This window comes from Lissotriton helveticus, chromosome 7 (genome assembly GCF_964261635.1).
Source record: "Lissotriton helveticus chromosome 7, aLisHel1.1, whole genome shotgun sequence".
NCBI lineage: Eukaryota > Metazoa > Chordata > Amphibia > Caudata > Salamandridae > Lissotriton > Lissotriton helveticus.
Window position 1 is genome coordinate 1,822,355,210 of NC_136068.1, and position 23,728 is coordinate 1,822,378,937.

Sequence of the window (23,728 nt, forward strand, 5' to 3'; positions counted from 1 at the left end):
TGCACCCCTGAAATTTGCATATGAGTACATATTGCACACACATATGCCCCAAGGGCATGTGTGTGTGTAAAATGGAACTTTGAAAAATGCACTTTAGTGCATTTTTCAAAGTTTTTGCAAATTACCATGAAGTTCAACTTCATGGTAATTTGCGCAACCCTATTAGCGAAATCGCTAGTTTTTTTACTTTAATGCATTGCATTTAAGGAATCTCAATTTTGGATTACATAAATGCAATGGCAATTTAAGTAATCGCAATTTAGAGATTACTTAAATTGCAATTTTTGCATTGGGGTGATGCATCCCAAATGTAAAGATACCGGTCGCAAAGGGGCAGATTCTGAGAATCTGCCCGTTTGCGACCGGTTTTTGCTTTGATGCATGTGGATCATAGTGGCTAGTATTTTCTGACCAGAATTGAATTTTGCGAATCGACTTATGTACTAATAGGCCAGGTTACAGAATTCCAAACTGTAGTGGGTCGCCATCAGACCTACCTCATCAATATTCCTGAGGTATGTCACACACGGAGACTCTCTCTGATTGGATGTCATCACTGAGAGCATGGCCTGCTGAGGTCAGTAGACCATCGTGTCTGTGATGGCATTTAAATAAAGTACTTCTTTTTTGTTAAAGCCGCCCCTTTTCTTTTAAGTAATGGGGATGTATTTAAGATTTGATAGTGATCCCACTGCCCGCTCCTAAACAAACTTTTGTTTCACGTTCACAAAGGGGAAGTGATCCCAAACGGAGATTTGAATGGGTTACAAGCCCTACTTGGGAGTCAGTAACTTTTCAGTCCCAAAACTTTGCTACATTGCATCACGAATCGCTATTTGGAAGGGATACCCTAAACATGTCCCTTACAAATATATATATATATATATACATAATGCACTTTTAAGCCTATTCATCAATTTGGCAACCTATTGCAAAATTGATAGATGGATTTATTACATGCCAATAATCCATTTACCAGTTGCAAACCCTGTGATGTAGTGAATTGCAAGGTTTGTGAGCACTAAATGGCTTTGTACACCTGGCCCTATTTAGTTGAAAGCAGAGACTTGATCCATTGGATTATTTAAAAATTCATCCCATCTTGTCAGAATTCTTCCAGATAATCGTAATTCAAGACCTTATAGAGACCATCTAAGATCCAAAGCAATATTGAAAGTGACATTTTTTAGAAGTCTCTACACCACAAAAACAATACAAACACAACGCAGTTCTGAGTATGGTTTAATTCCATTCGTGAAGGGGGGGTGTTGGCACTTCCCCAAAAGCAACCCCCCAAATTACAGTACATTGACTTTGCTGCATATAAAAATAGTAAACATTTTCTCTCTATGTACATCAATGGAAGGATTAGCCTCTTCTGTGGGGCAGGGGCGTGGAGTTAGATCCCTGAGATGGGCCTGATGGGGACTTTGTAGGTGCCCCAGAGCATGACTATTTAATTTGCTGTGTCTGTGGGTCTCTGCACCATTTCCCTTTTCTCTTCATTAGCAGCTGGCGGGGCCTCAGAGAGTCTGATTGGGCAGAGGAGTCTTTCACTGGGCTCAGAATTTCCTTTTGTGCCCCAATAAAAGCCTGGAGCAGGACACAGATGCTGCATGTCCTGCATGCAGTCAAACAGGGCTTTAATGGCTCTGTATGCATGTATGTGGTCATTGCATAGCGCCAACCTAACCAAAAGACAACAGAGCGCTGTACAGAATCAAAGGCAAGCATGCAGCCGTATGTATGACGTTACAAAGCATACTTTTACAACGCACACCTATACAACGCATTTTTTACAACACAACATCCATTACAACGCATGCCATTACAACGAATTTTCAAAAACTACCTTTACAACGCATTCCATTACAACGCATAATACCTTTACAACGCATACCATTACAACGCATAACATTACATTGCATGTATGGTAAGTATTGGATAGTGTAGGGGTAAAAATTACTATTCTAACTCCAGGGGGTGCAACAGTAGGACAAGTGTTGGATAGTGTAGGGGTAACATTTACTATTCTAACTCCAGGGGGTGCAACAGTAGGGTAAGTGTTGGATGGTAATTGTATGCGTTGTAATGGTATGCGTTGTAATGACTGCGTTGAAATGACACGCGTTGTAATTGTATGCGTTGTAGTGTCATGCGTTGTAATGGCATGCTATGTAATGGATGTTGCGTTGTAAAAGTTTTGTTGTATTGGTAGTGCGTTGTAAAAGTTGCGTTGTAAAGGTTGCTTCCCCATGCAGCCAATGAGTGACAGGAGAGGGTCCTGGGTTCTGGGTATGGGTGAGAGTGATTCAATGGGACACTGCGACAGGTTCTAAAATGGACAAGCGACTTAGAATTCTGCGGTGGTCATCCTTCGGAGCTCTATCTCTCCCAGACCTGGCAGCCCGACCCTCAAAGCCACTTCTTATGAAGATGATGTCTTACTATCGTCCTTCATCGAAGCTCTGTCTGGGGATGCTCTCCTACCCCCAGTTACCATTGTCCCTCGATCAAGGCATCTTCCCTGAAGCTCTCAAGACTGGTCAGATTCCCCCCATTCCTAAAGAAACTTTTATTAGTTCCTGATGACCTTCACACAACTGTCCATCACTCACCCACCACTCATCGGCAAGATCATTGAAAAGCAGTTTATGTTCAACTCCAAGATCACATCAATGCTAACCATCTGCAGCACGGCTGCCAGCCTGGCTTCAGATCAGGCTGCAGCACGGAGACCGCCACCGACACATCATAGACAATGCCCTCTTGACCACAGATTGAAATGACCAACATTGTAGGGAGTGACAAAAGCTGTGTCGAAAGTCACAGGAATAACAATTCCAGCGGACTCACGCTGGATGATTCTGCTGTCACAGGGGAAGACAAATGGCCGAAATAAACAACTATTTGGCTGAATGTGGCTGCGATAGTGGCAAAACGAAATATAGCCCAACAATGGGGGGCTAGACAAGTGCAGGAACTGAGAGTCTGGAAATCATCTGACATGGACTGGTGCTCCAGGGCAGAGAAAGTTATTTACAAAGCCAGAGATTGTCCACGTAAATGGCATAAAGTTTGGGGGGAGTGGCAGAAATACCGGGGATGTTAGGAAGATTCAGGGGGAGAGGGGCTATTCCAGATTAGATTAGAACACTGCGAGAGTTCACTATGGACGCAGGGAAAGGAGGATGACTGTGGATATATTGTCAATAACTATGTAATAATCTGTATATGTACCTTGGATATGATGACTGTGTTTTCTACTGAGCTTTTTCAGTAAAAAAAAATATATATATTTTTTCTAATGACCAACATCTCCTGATGTTCCTGGAGCTCCCAGCTGCCTTCGACACAGTCAGCCACCCTACCCTCAAATGCATCCTCGAAACACAAATGGGATTAAACAACAGTGTCTTTCACTGCTTCTCCTCCTACCCTTCCAAACGACACCAGTTTGCTCACCCCCCCCCCCCCCCCCCCCCCCCGGCAAGGTCACAGAAGATCCCTACCACATGTGGAGGGTCCCAGGATTCCATACTATGTCCTATTGTCTTCAACCTCTGCATGGAACCGCTTGGTGCTCAGCTCACAGGTATCTGCATCTATATTCACCAATATGCTGATGATACACAGCCCTGCTTCGGACATTTCATCCCTCAAACACCGTCTGCATGTCATCCACATCTGGATGTCCAGCGCCTACCTGAAGCTCAGCCCAGCCAAGACAGAATTCCCATTACTTGCCAAGAACAACAAACCATATACAGTCCAAACGTGGTCAATGTCATGAGCCGTGACTGTTTCGAAGCCCAAAAACCAACTTCATCATTTATAATACCATCACAACCAGCACCCCTGCTTATCTTGCAGACAAGTTCACCATCTCTTGTGGTTCTTGGCACACCCAGAGGCAGGACAACATCAGACTGGAGACTAAGAAGTGTTAAAAAAAGAGATCTAGACAGCAGACCTTTTCCATCGATGCACTCTTCAGCTGCACGTGACAGGCACCGTTAACTAGTTCCCCTTGAGGCACCGAAATGCAGATGATGTTCTCATTCTGGTTGTGAGGGCGCTGGGTATGCTCCACACCTGCTTTAGGGGTGCGATAAATATCCAGTCGACTCTCAATCCCAAACAATATCTGGCCCCTCTGCTGAGAGTGCATTAAGCAATGCTTGGGGAGCACGAAGTTTGTAGGGGTGAGCTTAAAACGTTATGGCTTGGATGTGAAAAAGTAGCACTCGTAAGTTTCCCATGCGTGAGTAGCTCATCCAGGCCCGTGTTTTATGTGCATTCTGGGACTTGTAGTCTTCATTCTATAATAGTAATAGGAGGAAATGCAAAGTGTGAGCCACTCACGCCTGGAACTGGGAAACTTGAAACCCACAAGGGATTGGGAAAGCTAATAGTCTACTTGGCTCAATGTATGTTCTATAGGGCCTCTATAGGAGGCTGAACGTGTAACGCTGTTGAGTAGCCCCTGTATTTTTTGTGAGGCCATTAGCCATTCCTCGTATTGATTTTTTTTGTTTAGGAAACAAAGTGCATTCTGGAACATGTCGTTTTACTTTTTACATTGCGTGGCTTACAAATCCAGGACAATAAATAAAGATCGGCTGGGCGGGCTCAACTTGTCCTACATGATAGGGGCCGCTAGGCGGCGGTGTGAAGGTTCGTGTTCTTCGAGGCTTGGGGTGAGCTAGTGAGTGTGGGGTTAATTGCAACAACTTGAAGCAGCTCTGGGGCCGTTGTTTGCGCTCCTCAGAGCCCGGGTTCCCTCAGGTGACCTTCAGTTTGGGCGTTCATGAAAGAGGGGGGCAGATGCCACTAGGGGGCGGTAGGGATAACGTAGGGCTGCTGCTGGCACCGAGGGAGTCGGGGATACAAGGGTGTCAGGAGCCAGGTTCACCAGATTCCTGCGCGCCTCTTTCAGGGGTGCAAGGGGGGGAGGGGGTGAGCCAGGGTGTGAGAGTGAGGGGGCAGGGTCTGCCCTCCTGCCAGAGCCCAGGAGCAGCTGTGGGTGGGGCAATGGTGGTGGGTGGAGGGGAGCAGTGTGTGTGTGGTTAACATGCCCTCCTCAGTGTATTCAAGCAGACGAGGCGTTCTCTAATTAAGGTCAAAGAAGTAGGGTGCCTTCAGGGCGCCTGGGGAGTGTGTTGGGGGGAGGTAGGGAGGGTTGGGGTGAGGGAGTCGGCTGTACTGTTTTACAATCTGGTAGATGCTGTTTCAGACAGTAGTTTGGACAGAGCACAGAAACCCCTTTAAAGAACTAGAAAGCAAGGGGGTAACACATAGAGAGAGCAGGGTGCCGGGGAGCAGGGTGAGTGTTTGGGGTGAAGACGCCAGGCCTGGAGTGTGCCCAGGACAGGTACATTCCTGGGTGAGGGGGGTGATGTTTCTCCCTAAGAAAGAGGGCAAGGCTGCAGGGGCGAGGGCTGCAGAGACACTGCCCCCAAGGCAAGAAGGGGAGGGAGCAAGGGGTGCTTTCTTGGGGGCTCGGCGGAGGATGGGGGTGTCCACCAGCCCTCCCTGCTCGCCAGCCTCTGCAGCCCTGCGCCTGTCAAGCTCGTCATGGCGAAGAGATGAAACAATGCGGCCCGTCAGCATTGCAGAGCTTCTGGGGCGTGTTATTATGGCCACCACGAGACTTTGAGCACATCAAGGAAATACTTCTCTGAGAGATGCCCCGGGCGCAGTGTCGCGTAAGGGCACCATCAGTCACTAACCCGTCGGCCCAACGAGACACCCGCCAACATTGCAGCTCCGAGAACAGGTGTGTCCGACGTGGCCCAGGAGGCCTGAGTCTGGGCCACTTTTTTCAGAATATCCACATGAAAATGCGCGTAGTGTATCTTATTTACATTGCTGGTAATCACCCTAAACATCAGGTATGGGCCTCGCTCTCCTGGGCCTAAACTGGTCACCGTTCTTGCAGAACCTCCTGGAGGACGTTAGCGGGGGAGCTGTAGATTTTGGAATCCGTATGCTTATGAAGGCATTATTATTCATACCTTCCAAAGGGGCTATGTAGCATGTGACACATTCTACTTTTCCTTGTTTTTTATAAAACAGCCCAGTGCAGGCTGGAATTTGTAAGCCAAACATACAACGTTAAAAGCAAAACTGCAAATCCCATAATGCATCATGCTTTTTTCAGAAAGTTTTGCCAGCAGATTGTTCAGCAATGGCTGGACCACTTTATTGAGATCAAAGGAAGGGAGGTTAGCGGTACATAGTGGTGAGATGTCCAGGGATATCTCAGACAACACCAACCCACCGGAGCTAGTAGGGAATGTCCCCACAGTGCTTTGAGTACAGGCCCTGATCGACACAGTCCTTAGCTGTAGACTGTTCCGCATGTGTCTTTGGCAGAAACCCTATACATGCTGCATTCGACTAAATGCTGCAGACAAACAAGAAAAGGCACGACATGTTTTGACTGAAAGCTCGGCGAGTTACCAAAACTGTCCCTTTTGCAGCCAATCAAGCAGTGCCAACATCACTGACGCCACACTGATCGGTGCCGGTTGGGCCTGGAGCGAAGGCAAGGACATTCCCAGCAGGTCAATGTAACTGTGAGTCTAGCCGCTGCAGGGCAGAATCAGTTACGTCAGGCTTGACTCTGAAAGGCAGTGAGGGTTGGGCAGTGAATCACATGGCATTCCATCCTCCTTAGAAGTCTTCAACTCAAGCCAATATTTGTAAGGTTGCATATGGCGGGGCCATGTTTGCACCCATTACTGTTCCCTTTTTTGTGGAACAAGTGCAAGTTCTTCCTCTGCTGTCTGTGCTATGGTCCACATCAGGGCTGCTTCTTCTGTGAGTCTGACGGTGAGCCACCAGGACGCGTCAATGCACACCGCGCCCCAATCTCAGCAATCAGGCCTGTCCATCAGAGTTAATATAGGTTTATAAATATTTTTCATCTCTATAAATACATTGTTCAAGGGTGCTGCATGTGCAGTTAGAGGATTATGCTCAGTATGCTGATGCAGAGGGTGGCCACCAGCAGGCCTCGGCTCCTCCATGGTCGCCAGCCTGCACTGTAGTCCGCAGGGCAGGGGTAGGTGTTGGGCCACTTATTGCATAGGTTGCCAGCACAGCACTGGATCTCAGTGTTGGCGGGGATTCCCTGCACGGCAGGAAAGATGCTGGAGCACAGAGGTTCAGAGCAGCATCCCTTCTTCAACGTCTGCCGGTTCGGTCCCCCTACAGAGAATGGAGAGAGGTATGTATTAGGATAACGGCAAAGGGTATTTTCACTTCTCACTCAATTTTCATGCTCCTGGCTGTCCTAAATGTTCTTTCCACTGCTTTCACTCCCTCCCTGTTCATTGTGCTACACAATAAAAACAAGCACTGGTAAAGCCAATAGGTCTCGCCTATGCAAGAGCTATTGGCTTTGCCAATATGTTTTAGCAATGATGTACACCAGAGTGGCTGTTGTTCAGCATGGCTAAAAGTTAGTAGGGTAAAAGAGTGGCGTGGAGTAGAGTGTCATAAAGTAGACTTATGTAGTGGTGTAGAGTGGTGTGGAGTAGAGTAGAGTTGAGTGTTGTGGAAAGTAGTTAAGTGGAGTGCCATGGAGTAGCGTATAGTGTTGTGAAGAGTCATGGAGGGAGTAGAGTGTCGTAGAGTGGAAGGATGTAGAGTTGAGTGGTGTATAGTGGAGCACAGTGCCGGAGCTGGGTAGAGTGTTGAGAGTGGAGTGGCATAGTGTCGTGGAGTGGTGTACAGAAGAGTGGAGTGACATAGACAGCGTTGCGTAGAGTGGAGTAGAGTGTTGGAGAATAGAGTGGCGTACAGTGGAGTAGATCGTCATAGAGTGCCGTGGCATAGATTGGAGTGGAGTAGTGTGTCATAGAAGAGAGTGGAATAAAGTGGCATGGAGTGGTAGAGAGGGAGTTGCGTAGCGCATTGTAGAGTATTGTCCTAAAATGGCATGGAGTGCAGTAGAGTGTTGTAGAGTGCAGTAGCGCTGGGAGGAGTACAGTGTCAGTCGAGCAGAGTTTAATGGAGTAAAGCATCATAGAGTGGAGAATCATGGAGTGGAGTGTTGTAGAGTGGAGTGTATTAGGGTGGCCTAGAGTGAAGTGGCATACAGTACAGTGGTGCAGAGTAGATTGGAATAGAGTGCAGTGGTGTAGAGTGGATTGATTTTGTGTAAAGTGGTGTAGAGTGCATTGGCGTAGAGTGCAGTGATGTAGAGTAGCTAGAGTGCAATGGCATAGAGTAGATTGCAGTAGTGCAAAGTGCAATGGCGTAAAGTAGAGTGGGGCAGAGTTGAGTAAAGTGGCGTAGACTGAAGTGGCATAGAGTGGAGTAGTGCAGGCAGCGTTCAGAGGTGTTGAATAGAGTGGTGTGGAGTGCAGTGGAGTAGGGTGCAGTGGTGTAGAGTGGCGTTGAGTTGAGTGATGTAGAGTAGAGTGCAGACGCATAGAGTGCAGTCACACAGAGTAGTGTGTCAAAGTGGTGCAGAGTAGAGTAGTGGACAGTAGAGTGGTTCAGAGAGCAGTGACGTAGAGTACAGTGGTGCAGAGTAGAATAGAGTGGCATAGAGTACATTGACGTAGAGCACAATGGTGTAGATTGACAAAGTAGAGAGGCATAGGGTGGAGTGGTGCAGAGAAGAGTGCAGTGTGGAGTGGTGTAGTGTGGAGTGGTGTAGTGTGGAGTGGTGCAGAGTAGCGTGCAGTGGCGTGGAGTGGTGCAGAGTATAATGGAGTGGGGTAACATGGAGTATCCATGTAGTGTACTGCCATTACAGACAGCACATCTAAAATTGAAGTTATATTTGTACTCACATACAGTTTTACTGATAACATTATACAGCGCAAAAACGATAAAGTGTGGAAATGATATCACCTAATTAATTGATTTGATTGTTGTTGGAGCTGGCACTTTCTGGTTGGCTACGATGATGACCCAGCTAGGCAGAACCTACCACTCCTGTCACGGGTCATAGATTACACTCAATGTATAACCTGTGCTCACCCTTTGATAGCTTGGCACCGATAAGTCAGGCTTATCACTGAGGCAATGTGTAAAGCAATGGGACAGCACTAACTCACGATGAGTACCTTGAACGTCATAAAAGAGACTTCACACATGATATATGAAAAGAATGTTTGTATACAACACAAATAATAATCAACACAACATGAATATTATGTATTTCTGTGCATAAATCACATTCGTAATTATTACTAGCAGTACTAGGCCCAGTCGTGTTCAAACAACATCAGTAATATGCACACTTGGGAAAGATCCTAAGATAAACACCTGCTCAGCACCCAGATGTGGTACCATTCATTGTCTACCCCAGGCCCACCCCAACGATTCTAATAATTCAATGCCACAAAATTAGAGGGTGCACCTCGGGTCGCAACAATATCAGAAATATGAATATACACCAAAATATACCACTTTAGAGTTGCAAATTCCCTATCTCTTTGGAAATGAGGCAAACCCTCTGGTGCATGTCGATATTGGTCGCACCAGACAGTTCCGGTCACGCACACAATCGCAAGTTCAGCAATGCCTCATGAGGTAGAATGAAGCACTGGCTCCGAGGGTTGCAACCTGTGAATCAGATACCACAAGCACTGAGCATGTAGTCAGTGTATCGCACACGAGAGATGCAGAACGGACGATGAAGCAGGCCACCCGCTCACCACCAACAAGACACTTAGGCGTGCCAAGGTCCCCACAATGAGGGGACCGCACACCTTAGATGCAGGCAAGACTATGGAGCTCCACACAAGGTGACCCGATCTCCAGGCAAACTACAACAGGCCATATGTATCAAAATACTCTTTTGCGATTACCAAAAAGCGATTTTTTGCGAATCGCTATTTGAGGATCACAAAATGCTATGTATGTAGGATTTGCAATACATTTTGCGAATCCTACATATTCCTTAATTGCGAATCTCAAATTGCGATTTGCAATTAAGGAATATCTCCCCATTCATTCTTATGGGCCTAGAGGTCCATAGGAATGAATGGGAAGACATTCTCAATTTGCGATTAGCAATTAGAGAATCGCAAAATGAGAATGCAATTTCGAGGGTGCAAGGGTGTCAAAAGGACACCCTGTTGCACCCCTGAAATAAGCATGGGTGCATATGTGGCGCACATGCATGCCCTAAGGGCATGTATGTGCTTCACATTGCACTTTGAAAAATGCAAAAAAGTGCATTTTTCAAAGAAATCGCAAATTACCACCAACTTAAAGTTGGTGGTAATTTGCGATTCCTTAATGCCAAATTGCACTTTTTTGGTGCTTCTTACATTGCATTTAAGGAATCGTAAAATGTACGATTCCCTAAATGCAATCGCAAAATAAGGAATCGCAAATTTTGCGATTCCTTATTTTGTACTCAGATTTGCCGTCATACATAGCATTTAGCAAAATTGCAATCTGCGAATTTCGGCGTTTGCGATCGCAATTTTGCTTGATACATATGGCCCTTAGTTCCAAGCTTTCACCACACTACCAGTTGGAATCCAGCAGACGATGTAGGCACATGAGAGGGCACCGTTCTCCAGGTGTCACAGGTAGATGGTGTTGGTGCCTCGTAGGAGAGCCTTGATGTCCCTGAGATCTCTGAGAGAACAGCGGGTAAGCTCATTGAGCCCTTGGAGAGCACACTACAGGGTGCCACACAGCAGCAGGTAGCCGGCCCAGGTCAGCCACTTTTCAGGAAGGGCATGCAGCCCTTTTTAATGGCAGTTCTCCTCCTTGTGCACAACAGAGTCCTCTGACAATGTCCACCAGGTATTTCCAGGTTCTCTGGTCCCACGTCCCCACAAGCGTATTTCACCTTTTGCTGCAGGATGAAGCCATTTACTGGAGTGTGCCTTTAAAGTTAGGGGTTGTTCATAGAGTCTCACTTTGAACTACAGATGTCTCCCCTAGATTTCTGTCCTGTCTGCCTTGAGGCCATGGAATGCCGATCTTAATCTTTAGTGGGACCTCGATCTGGCTCTGGAGGCCAAGTGTCAAATCCTTCTCCTACAATCTGTGTAACCAGGCCCGTAAATGGCAGAGGCCAGTTGTTCCAATTGAATGCCCCTTGTTTTATAGCTGTTGCTGTGGAATGCCCAGATGTGCTCCCTCAACCTCCAGTGCGGTCTGGAGTCAGCCCCAGGCACATATAGTGTTTGAGAGCATAGAAATGCCCACGTTTTAGTTTTTACATTTCTTTGCAAATCACGAAAAAGCCACCTTGAACACTGGCAAGGGGTTGTCACTGCAAATCGAATGATAGGAAACATCATGAGACTGCCCCACTGCAATTCACCATTGCAGGCTGAAGTAATATCAGCCATTTCTCTACGTCAGCTAATGGGAAGAGAAATCCTCATAGGTCGTAAAAGCACACAAGGTTATTCCTCTCTACCTGGACAGGTGACACACATGTGCACCTGCCCTGCCTCTGACCTACCACTCCCTTCACCCTTAGGATGTACCCTTGGGGTACTCGGGTGAAAGTGAAAGGTTCCATCAAGATGGCTAGTGACTTAGACAGGCCAGTCTCAGTAAGCGCGCAATGAGGCGTATCTCCCTGCAATGGCAGGACACATATGTATAAGCATCATTGGTGCAGAGCACCCACCAGCTTGCAATGGCAGGCCGGACGCGGCAGGCCAGACACGTATGTAGAGACACGAGGGAAGCACTACTTCCTAATGTTTGTAGGAAGATGAGCGCACTGTCGTACTATCTTTACAGTGCTGAAGTGCCCCAGGCCCTAAGACCCTAATAAGAGAATTGGTCACACCCAGTAAGTGTCTCATAGGGAGAGCCGACCCCGTAAGTAGAGAAAACCCACATGGGGTTTGCTCCCTACCTGGGAGGAGCATACGCGGATGCCCCTTCTCAGCCATTCCCCTCCCCAGGTTTGGTGGTACCGAACAACCCCCTCAGCGCAGGCTATGGTGTGAGACCGGCTAAACTGAGTATAAGATATTTTTGACAGGCTACTTATTAGCCAGTAACGCACGACCTGGGTATGTGGTGTACCTTTTTACGGGGCACTCACGGGTATGCCCCCTAACTCAATCAAGTAAGTGCCCTATTCTGAAATGTGCAGGAAGGGCACGCTCACTTTCTCGCTGCAGTACAGGGGGAAAGTGCCTAGAGTCCTACGCTCAGGAAAAGATAGTTGGCAAAAACCATAAAGGTCAAAAAGAAAAATGTTTCAAGGAAATTCCCTTAAGAAGGGCCATGTCCAGCAATTGCCAGCACAGTTAATTTACAGACGTTTACATTTTGGGTGCTAGAAAAAAATTACCATCTATATAGCCTTCCTCAAGGAGCTCCCCTCGCCAGCATGATTGTCACATAAATTCTCTCACTTTAAAGTGAAAGAAAGAAAAATAAACAACAAACTCACTAGAAGGCACAGTCCGACATTTGACCTGTCTTTGAATGCACAGCAAATGTGACGAGATAAGAACAAGATTTAAAGGCCTGTTTACAGAAAGCATGTTTGTGGAAGAATACAGTAAACAAGGTTTGAGCAACAGGAGGGCCAGACTCGATCTAGGCAGCCTAATCAAAATCAAGCCAGCAAATAGAAAGGGAGAAAATGTGGGTTACAAACCACAAAGCCTCTACTAAGCAACAGGCAGAATGCATTACACTGTCAACTTTCTTAATCCCCAAGATGTCTTTGCGCATTGGGTAGGCTGCGACCTAACAACCAAACCCAGGAAAGACGAACGAGCGGGGTCCAATCTCCCTCTGTAACGCAGTAGAGAAAAAAGCAATTGGGAGGGAGAGGTCCCAGTCCCCCATCACCCCTCAACCACGCAAGCGAAATGCTCCTGACAACATGGCAAGAAACTGAGGCAGGCTTAGACTCCTCACTGGCCAAAGTTGTGAAAGAGAGGGGTAAGTCCTGGTCACTCACTGAAAGACCATGGACACAGTGCTGAGGGTTGAACATGCTCCGACCCCTCACCCCCGCTGAAGGGCTTAGCCGATAATAACTAATGAACTTCCAAACTTTGGAAAGACTCTCCTTCAGAGTGAGTGTCCAAAGCAGGGGCCATGTCTTACTTTTTTATCCCTTGAGATTCTGAAAAAGGCCAGGCAGCTGCATTACAGTGGATCAGGATCCAAGGAATGGACGGAGCACCGCTTGTCGCGTCTGGCAGCACTCACACAGATCAGACAAGATCTCATTGGTTGAGTGAGCTCTCTGATCTGTCTTTCAACCCTCAGGAAGTGACTGTATCTTCTCTGGTTCATCGGCCTGTCTCTACAGCTGTGAAGCTAGAGACCACTCATTTCCCAAAGGGGCACTCGGCTGCTTTCTTCCATCCAGTGCCACCACTTTAGTTGACATTCTGTGGAACGTGGCTCTGCTTCGAGAAGATATCCCAGATGCCATTCACCCAGGACTTCATATCGCCCTTCTAGACTACTTGCCCGGTGGAAGCAACAAGGGGTTCTCTGACTCTGGAGACTTCACAAGCCAGGCCTTTCAGTTTCCTCCCTGAGAGCATCACAAGGCATTGACCGCATTAGATGATGCAATGAAATCAGAAAGCATCTAGGGGCATATGTATGTAATGTACATTTTGCGATTCTCAAATAGCGATTTTTAAGGAATCGCTATTTGAGAATTGCAAAATGGAATGAATGTAATAAAGCGCAATTTTTTTGCGAATCTCTAAAATTTCTTAATTGCGATTCGCAAATTGGAATGAATGTGGATATTTTCTCAAATTGTGATTTTCTATGAGAAAATCGCAATTTGAGAATAGCAATTCCAAGGGTGCCAGGGTGTCCAAAGGACACCTGTTGCACCCCTGGAATGTGCATGTATGTACATGTGGTGCACATACATGCCCTCAGGGCATATCTGTGCGCCACATGGCACTTTGATTTTTTTTTAAAAATGCACTTTAACAGGAAATCGCAAAATACCATCTACTTGGAGTAGGCGGTATTTTGCGATTCCTTAGGCCAAAATCGCAAATTTGCGAGGCACCCCTACATAGCATTTAAGGAATCGCAAAATTGCGATTCCTTAAATGCTTGAGCAAAATAAAAAATAGCAATTTTTGCGATTCCTTATTTTGCTATGTGGCCCATACATACCAAAACGCCGTTCGCGATTGGCAAACGCCAGAATTCTGTGAATTCCGGCGTTTGCGAATCGCAAACGACTTCCTACATATGCCCCTTAGTTGTGGAACACCATTGTGTAGAACATCCCATATTTGTAGTCTCCACCAATGAGAAAGAAGGGGGGGGAAATGCCACAGTGCCATGGCCTCTCTCTCCCACTCAGTACTCAACCCACAGTGGGGGCACCGAAGGGCTCTGTTTTTTTGGGAATAACCTTGAATTATATTTCAAAAGTGTTAGCCTTGACATTTCCAATCCTCCTTCAGTTGGTGTTTTTCGACCAGAGTTTAGTACATGTGTTCCTTAGTGCTTCATATTTGTAGCTTCTCAGTGTAGAAACCTGAGAAGAAGAAGACATCTTTGAATGAACCAACATGAACTGTATTGACAGTGGGGCTCATGGTGAGTAAGACTGAGAAAGGCGTGACTAAGATGGCTGACGGGCGCCTGGAACATACGAAAGTCAGGGTGTCGCCATCTTGAAAGGGATCAAAGGCTTATCACGGGAACAGAAGAGGGATGCAATCCCAGGGTTAGCTCAAAGATCCTGATCAGAAAACACTGGTGGCAAATAGCGATGAAACTGACCCGGAAACGTACAAGTACGGCTTACAAAAAACACCTGCAATATTCATCAGGATGTGGTATGAATACATTATCCGATGTTTCAACTCCCTCTCTCCCCTCCCTGATTTCTCTCTACTGCATTTCCTCTCCTTTTCTTCCTACATTCATTCTTTCTCATCGTACCCTCTCTTTCCTTTCACTTTCTGATGTTGGGCCAAATTCAATTTAAATATTGTTGGTAAAGTGAATATTTTTTATTTTCAGATTTCTTTTTCTAGATTTAAATTTAATTGTCAATGGTAGAAATGTTTTGTGCGAAAGCCACAATAACATTATAATCCAATCCTCTTTGAAGAGTGGTGTATCAAATGTTTACTGAACTAGCCAGTGGTGTGACAAATACAGTCCTTTATCTCTGTTAATTGCTCTTGAAGAAAGTTGCTTCCAAGCACCTATTTTACATTTGTGGCAGGTATTTGTATGTCAAGGCCAGTGAAAGAAGAACTGGGAGAATCAACAAACGGCACTGGGGCTGAATATGGGTACAGGAAGTAGTGCTACAAGAGTATTATTGTATACTCTTTATTGCCTGAGTGAATCAATCCTAAAACATCAAACTCCCTATTAGTAAAATTGTGACGAGGGCTCAGTTGTTTCTATTTGCACTAATTGTATATTATTATTTCCTGAATATTCCCATTTTTAGTTTCCTTTTGGATGCTTTGGGTGGAGTTCAAAATGGCATGTACTTAAGAGTAGTGCATGGGTACTAGCGCCAAGACGCCTCGCCATTCGTTGCACTTTACAAATGTTTACTTACTTATTACCTTGCGTACCACAAAACATCTTTCTGGAAAGGATCAGTATGTTGATCCCATTTAAAATCTAAACCCACAACAGCAAAACAGCCAAAGCTACTAGCGCCAAGATGCACGGTGAGTGATAGTTGCGCTTTACAAATGTATAATAATAATAAATGAAGAAAACATCACTTCAAAGGTATTTTAAAGTACTCTAAAATATTATTACATGATTTAGCTGCACAAAGGAGGACTTGTCATGGTAAAAATGGATAGTGAGCAAACACTTTTTCAAATACCAGCTCCAAGCCCAACATCAAAAAATTAACAAGAGAAAGGCGGCCACCCTGCGACTGGACCACAAAGCTATGCTCTAGCCAACTGAGCGACGAGCAGCCACGTCGCCGCAGACTTACCGAACATCTGGAAGCAGCGAGCCAGGCTACCGTTGCATCTAACCACTGACTGGTTCTCAAGAGCACACTCATTCCTGCCCGTCTCATTGCACCCCCAGCATGTGATGCCGTTGTGATACGGGGGCTTTGTCGCTGAAAGGAGAAAGGAGAATTGTCACACCAGGCAGACGCGTGTCGACGTCTATCCTAGCTAATACAACCACATCATTTACTGATTGAAAATAAAAATATTTATTAACTACAGTGCCATATTTACATTGTGGAAAATGTACACAAAGCAGTAGCTTGGCCTAATTTCAAGGCAGAAGCAATTCCATCCTTTAAACTGGGACAACATCCAGGGCCCTATTCATTAACTGCATTTTGTAATATGCTTCGTATACCCCAATAGTACTTCAACCGTACTACAAAATGCTATTCACAAATTTACATGCAGAGGTTACATCTCTTCTATCGTTTTCTGTGTGGAGATCTCATATCAGACTGGTAGGGTCTCCTCATACGTAAGTATATGTTTTAGTACTAAGGGGCTCATTAGGATTGCGGTTTTTCCGCATCCTCTGGGCCGGCGGAATCCACCGCCGGCCCGGAGGATGCGGAAAAACCGCAGCGGACCCACCAAAGACCCACCGCCACATTAGGATGGCTGGTGGGTCCTGGTTTCTGTCCGCAGCTTTTCCGCCGCGGTTGGCTTACAACCGCGGCGGAAAAGCTAGCTGTAATATGGTGACGGTGTCTCTCAGACACCGTCCACCATATTAGGATGCACAGAAAGAAATGCTTTTACACGGCGGATATTCCGCCGTGTAAAAGCATACGGTGCTTCACTGCGGGGGCCCGTTGCGGGCCCCCTGGGTGAAGGGGGGGTGGGGGGTGCACATGGGGGGTACCTATGGTACCCCCCTGCATATGTATGCAGCAAGCGGCAGGCACCGCGCGGTGCCTGCTGCTTGCTGCATACATATGCAATGTATGCTTTTTTAACATTGCGGCGGGTGCAGCTTGAAGCTGCACCCGCCGCATTGTTAAATATCCAGGATGTGACCGCCAGTGTGGCGGTCACATCCTAATTTGCACGGAGGGACCGCCGCAGGCCATGAGGACGGTCCCTCCTACTCTAGGGTGGCGGACGGACGCAAGTCCGTCCGCCATCCTAATGAGCCCCTAAATGTGTGAGGGACAGAGGGGATTGGCTGGAAAATGAGGAAAACATACGCTAAAAGGGGAGGAGATTAGGAAGGAATAAGGAGCGGTATGAGAATGCTTAGAGAGTGGCATAAGGAGGAGCATGCACACATTCACAAAAGAGTAACCCAACTGCTATTCAAAAGCTGCAGTTCTAAAGTTATTTCAGCCAAAAAGGGACCCAAAATAGAAGTACATTATTCCCGCTCAGAACTGAAGGAAGTCCAGCACCCCAAATGACCAACCACTGATACTGCAACACCATCCCATGGAGTGAGGGACTTAAAATAAAACCCAGTCTGAAAGAATACTAAATTAAATGAAATAATGTAAAATAGTCAAACATATACTTTAAATTTAATGTAAAATATATGTAACACTAAATTTATAATTTCATAATACAACTTTTTAATACCCTTTCTTGAATTTTTAAATTAATATGAAATTCCATTTTAATAAAATATAATTCAATTATGTTAAACTAATTCCATACACCACTTTTAATATTTATTAATGCATAATAAAAACTTTATTATACTTTAGATGGGAATTGATTTTTTAAATTTAAACTTAAGCAAAATATGTTGTATTCAATTTCATATCTACGACAGAATCTCTGTGTCTCTGCTGTTGGCTGGAATATCAAAGGGACACGCAACTGCCCCTCGCATTTGTATCCCTGGATGCAGAGAAGGCGACTGATTCTATACAGTGGGATTATATCCTTCGGGGCATGGCAAGGCTGGGAATTTGCCCGACTGTCTGTCTTTGGGTATGTCTCTCATACCACAACCTGGTGTCGAGGTTCATGGTGAATAATACCTTCTTGAAGAAGTTTAGACTGAATAAAAGGACATCCCAGGGATGTCCCCTCTCGCTACTCCTGTTCACACTGTGTCTGGAGCCTCTGGCCTGCTAGCTGAGGGTCAGGAGAGATTTGGGTCATCTTTTCAAAAGTCACAGGAGAAGAGGAAAATCTTTCCCTGTACGTGGACGATATATTACTATTCTTTTACAACATAGTTGTTTTGATCCCGACAGTCCTTTCAGTGTTCCAAAATGTTGACAGATACATAGGATATAAAATCAGCTTAGGATAAATCAGTACCATACCAAATGGGCGCTTGGCCCATGGATGTACTTATCCCATCCCAGATAGTGAGCACTAGGGAAGCTTTCTAATCCCTGGGATTGGAAATAAGGTTTTCTAAACAGCCAATGGTCAAAGGGAACATGGAGACAGTCAATTAGACCTTTCAGCAGGATGTCGACTGCTGGAGGCAGGTGCACCTCTTGATTATGAGAAGAGTGGCCATATTTAAGATGATTACCTTGCCCAAATTCCTACAGAATACCCCATAGCCGATCCCCGAAGAATTGTTTTTAATAAAGTTGATACATGCTTTGCACCCTCCTCCGGTATGGAGGCTCCCTGCGCACCGCCTTTCGAACCCTGCAGATGAATGTATATAATGGGGGCATCCCACTTCCAGACCTAAGGGCGCACCGTTCACACTTGCTAAGCCCTACAAACAGTACCCTAGAGGCCTGGGGTAAGACCATCACCTATATAGGTTGGAGAGACAAACTCTCCTTGTTGATCCCGCTTTCGACAGGGGACACGCTAAAGGTACTCTGAGGACTGCCAAGAAAGACCGCTTGGGACTTGATCAGGATCTCGACGCTCATTGACCTGGGGAAGGAAGGGGAGGATTAAATCCTTCACCGGGGCTACCGGCAGAGTATGATCTGCATGATACATACCTCTTCCAATACATTCAAATACACGATGCCCTGCAAGCAGAGGACGTACCTTGGGAAACAATGGAGTTCAGTAGACCCCTAGAAAGTAGGATACACAGGGGCACAAACTCCTAACCGTCTACGATGTGGAGTGGACGCAGGCAACTTTATCCAGGTTGTTAGTTCTTGTCTACACCTACAGGCATAATGTACAGGGACATCTATAGGATTTCGGGGGTGCTGGGCCAAACATAATTTGGGTCCTCATGCGTGGATAAACTCTGAATTCATCATCCCTTTCTAGCTCATTCCCACTTTCAGCAACTAAGATCTGATCATTGACACAACCTCTTTGTTGGCCCCCAAATCTTTAAGGGGTCCCCAGTCCATCAGGGGGCAACCATTCAGTGCAAAGCTTTTGAATATTTATGATATTTTGGAGGCCTGGGAGCCCCTTTTCATATTCTGAAGGGTGCCCCATCATTGGTGTGTTATGCCACTCTCTAGAACTGTCCTGAAAGCTTAATGATGGGAGCCCTCGAAAGCTGGGGACCCTGGGCCAGAGCCCACGTTGCCCATGCCTTAACACTTCTCTGATAATGTATGGAGGCATTTACAGAGCTGGCAGCTGTTCTGGAGGGTGACATCCATTGTATGCCACAATTCTTAATTCTGGGAATATTGGGAGATGTAGACCTCTCCAGAAGGCAACTCATTCTGCTCCCTGGGCTTCTGCATAGCAAAATGGGATATATCAGCAAGTGGGGAAGCTGCAAAAAAGAATGGGAAACTGGCACGATGTGCTGCATAGAGGAAGAGAGAGTGGTTTACATGGCAAGGGGCTGCCCGAGGAAATACCCAGGGTGCGGGGACAATGGCCAACCTACTATAATTTGGCCTGGGAGACCACGGTCGCCTGGCCAGTCCTATCACCGAATGGGCAAATCGGTATAATCAGGGATGATGGGAGGGTGAGGCCAAGCCTGGACGAGGGGGGAGAGAAGGAGGACGGCGAGATGAAGATCCGGCGTCCTCGCCCACCGCTTATCTCGCAACAGAATTGCCTTGTTGCCAATTGACAGACTAGTCGGAGGAACTGATAACCATCACATATGAAATAGTGAAGTGTTTTGTTTTGTTGGAAAAGGAAAACTGATAGAATTCTTTTTTTTATTGTTTTTTATAGAGACGACCATGCCACACTTTTTCGCTTCTAAGTTCTGCGAACAAAGAAAAGTTGCTCACCTTTAACCCCTTCGACGCTGATGACGAGCTGGGCTCGTCATGGCGTAGCCTCCTCGCATGCTCATGACGAGCCCAGCTCGTCACGTAAAGTGCGCTTTTGAAAATCTCAGCGTACGAGCGGAATTCCGCCCGCACGCATGCGGTTAACTCTAGTTCTCTTCAAGGGGAATTCTCATTAAAAGTCATAAGCAATGAATAGTCCCGCGTGGGCATCCCAGAGCACTTTTACAATCATATAAAACTACACACACACGATTTTACCATTGTACATTACATATGTGTTTACAGCCTACAGAAAGGCTACATAACCTAAAGGCTGTAATATTTCTTGTCCAGAAATTCTTTCTAAAGACTGCAAACATATATGTAATGTACTAGGGTGCAATCCTATTTATACATCAACTATGTTGGTTTTTAGGAATGCTCTGAGATCCCCACGTGAGGTCGTGACTATTTTGGGCCTTATTACGATGTCACCATCGTGGTTTCAGGACCTCCGGTCTGCGGTCCCAACGCCACTATTACAATGCGACCGCGCATAGTGCGGTCTTATACTTCCATTTATCTATGGGAGCTTGTGCTGTTGTCTTAAACCGGCCGTAGCACAAGCTCCCATAGAGAAATGGGGATTGTGATTATCCCTGCACTGCGTGACAGGTACCTCAAAGTGCCTGCCACATGGTGCAGGGACCAACAAGGGCCCTAACCAGAGGCTGCAAGGAGAAGGAGGGCCTACTAGGGGGACCCAAACTCCCTTTCCGACATGCTTTCCATGTCGTAAAGCTCGGCATGGTAAGCCTGTGGGAAACCGAGCATTGTAATCCCAACAGCAGTAACATTGTCCATTGGGATTGCGGGCTGGTCTCAGACTGGCAGACGGGCTCATTGAGCCTGTCGGAATCCTGCCAGAATGACCGTCCAGTTTCAATTCCGACCGCCTAGATTGTAATTAGGCGGTCGGAAGGGAAACAGATGATAAGTGTTGGAAAGCCTCTGACCTGAAGTCGGAGGCTTTCCAACACTCATCGTAATCGGCCCCATAGTGTTTATGACTATGATCTGGAACCTATGGAAGAAAACAGCTGTTACTATTGCCCAATTTAATGTTACTCAATGTGCTAACCTTGTAAGCAGGAAAAGCTGAGTTGGCTGATTTTAGTTGGTATTGTTTTCAACCATCTGAAAATCCCTTGTTTTTTCTGCTGGTTATATGTGGTCCAGTGCCAGAGAACTTGCAAGAAATGGATAGAATATAACAATTCTCAAAAAGTAAACTGGGACCTCTTACAGAGACCTAGGGGTGGATTCAAGGGTCCTTGAGTTGTAACCCAAGAGTTTATCCTGATGGCAAGTCACCCAACCCAACTCCACGGTGGGGCACCTTTGTATTAATGCTTCTAGGCGTCCTGGATGCATTCAATGACAGGGCCCTTACTCTGGGTAATAGCACTACTATTTCACTCTAGGCACTCTAGGTCTCCGACTAGTGTCAAGGCTGCGCAAAATTGATTGTCATGGCTACTGCACACTTTGAGAAACTTTTTGCGGAACGTCTCAAACAGGTATACACACTTTTCTTTTTACATATGGAAAGAAAACCTACTCAGAGATGCTTTTGGTGGAAAAAATTGAAAATTGTTACCATGTTACTGAGCAAAATAAATACTGTGTTTTTTCACATAGCTGAAAAAATAAATATCATGAAAGCACTGTTTGCCACAGACTATTCCTGCAAACAATCTTTGTGGTAGAATACTCGCCTAAGACAGAGTTAGCCATAAAGTCCATGAGTTGGCATTGTGACAAACTAAGGACAAAATCCTAGACTTCTATCCAGTTCTGCCAGGAGAATAAATAAATTGGCACCTATAAACACATCTTTCCTGCCCCACATGAGAGACCATCCTACCGTTAAAAAGCTTGACGTTGCAGTTGTTGTTGGCGCAGCAGCTGATCAGGGAGTACTGCTGGGTAACCCCGGTGTCGTAGGCCATGAGCTTTCCGCAAGAATCCCCCGAACCGCAGCCCTTGGTGTAGGTACTGGTCATAGTCGCTGAAATGAAGAAATTGAGAAATCACATTGCAGATATGGTCGGGGCAGGCCCTAGAATGGAGCTCACTCCTGCATGAGTGTCTACAGTCTTGGTCAGCAATAAACAATGTATGCTGGGAGAGGTCACTAGGGGTCACCGCAAGGTCAGCCAATCAAATGAAGGCCACTGCATGCAAGTCAGTATCAGCTAGTGCGGGCCACTAGAGGTCCCTATAGAGTGAGTCAATGGGGCCAATGTCGGGTCAGCTACCCAGCTGGAGATGAAGGAAGAAGAGCTACAACAGCCAGCTGGATGCCACTGCATGCAAGTCAATATCAGCACATGCAGTCCAGTAGGTGTCACTAAAGAGCAATTCTTAATGAGCTGAGAGCATCCTCTAGGGGTCGCTAAAGAGTGAGTCAAAACATTTTCAGAGAGAGACCGCCAGGAGTCACCTCAGGGTCAGACACCAGCTACATGCTAGTGACGAGTCATATAATGAGCTAAGACAGCCACTGGTGATCACTGCATGCAAGCCAACTGGCAGTCACTGCATGCAAGTCAACTGGCAGACACTGCATGCTAATCAACTGGCGGTCACTGCATGCAAGTCAACTGGCAGTCACTGCATGCAAGTCGACTGGCAGTCACTGCATGTAAGTCAACTGGCAGTCACTGCATGCAAGCCAACTGGCGGTCACTGCATGCAAGTCAACTGGCGGTCACTGCATGCAAGTCAACTGGCGGTCACTGCATGCAAGTCAACTGGCGTTCACTGCATGCAAGTCAACTGGCGGTCACTGCATGCAAGTCAACTGGTGGTCACTGCATGCAAGTCAACTGGTGGTCACTGCATGCAAGTCAACTGGCGGTTACTGCATGCAAGTCAACTGGTGGTCACTGCATGCAAGCCAACTGGCAATCACTGTATGCAAGCCAACTGTCAATCACTGCATGCAAGCCAACTGGCAGTCACTGCATGCAAGCCAACTGGCAATCACTGCATGAAAGCCAACTGGCAGTCACTACATGCAAGCCAACTGGCAATCACTGCATGAAAGCCAACTGGCAGTCACTGCATGCAAGCCAACTGGCGGTCACTGCATGCAAGCCAACTGCCAGTCACTGCATGCAAGCCAACTGGCAATCACTGCATGAAAGCCAACTGGCAGTCACTGCATGCAAGTCAACTGGTGGTCACTGCATGCAAGCCAACTGGCAGTCATTGCATGCAAGTCAACTTCAACTGGCAGTCACTGCATGCAGGCCAACTGGCGGATACTGCATGCAAGTCAACTTCAACTGGCAGTCACTGCATGCAAGTCAACTTCAACTGGCAGTCACTGCATGCAAGTAAACTGGTGGTCACTGCATGCAAGCCAACTGGCAGTCACTGCATACAAGCCAACTCGCAGATACTGCATGCAAGTCAACTTCAACTGGCAGTCACTGCATGCAAGTCAACTTCAACTGGCAGTCACTGCATGCAAGTCAACTTCAACTGGCAGTCACTGCATGCAAGTAAACTGGTGGTCACTGCATGCAAGCAACTGGCAGCCACTGCATACAAGCCATCTGGCAGTCACTG

General features: G+C 46.4%; 1 protein-coding gene across 1 annotated transcript in view; it reads right to left on the reverse strand.

Annotated features, from left to right (window-relative positions):
- Positions 1 to 5,063: 5,063 nt before the first annotated feature.
- LOC144770812 (urokinase plasminogen activator surface receptor-like) overlaps positions 5,064 to 23,728 on the reverse strand; it is a 185,484-nt gene continuing 166,819 nt past the window's right edge. The window contains exons 5-7 of the mRNA XM_078655580.1: positions 22,017 to 22,160; positions 15,935 to 16,066; positions 5,064 to 7,215 (exon numbers count right to left, since the gene is read on the reverse strand). Of these exons, the coding sequence (XP_078511706.1) occupies positions 6,971 to 7,215; positions 15,935 to 16,066; positions 22,017 to 22,160 (521 nt within the window). The 3' untranslated portion in view covers positions 5,064 to 6,970. The remainder of the gene's footprint in view (positions 7,216 to 15,934; positions 16,067 to 22,016; positions 22,161 to 23,728) is intronic.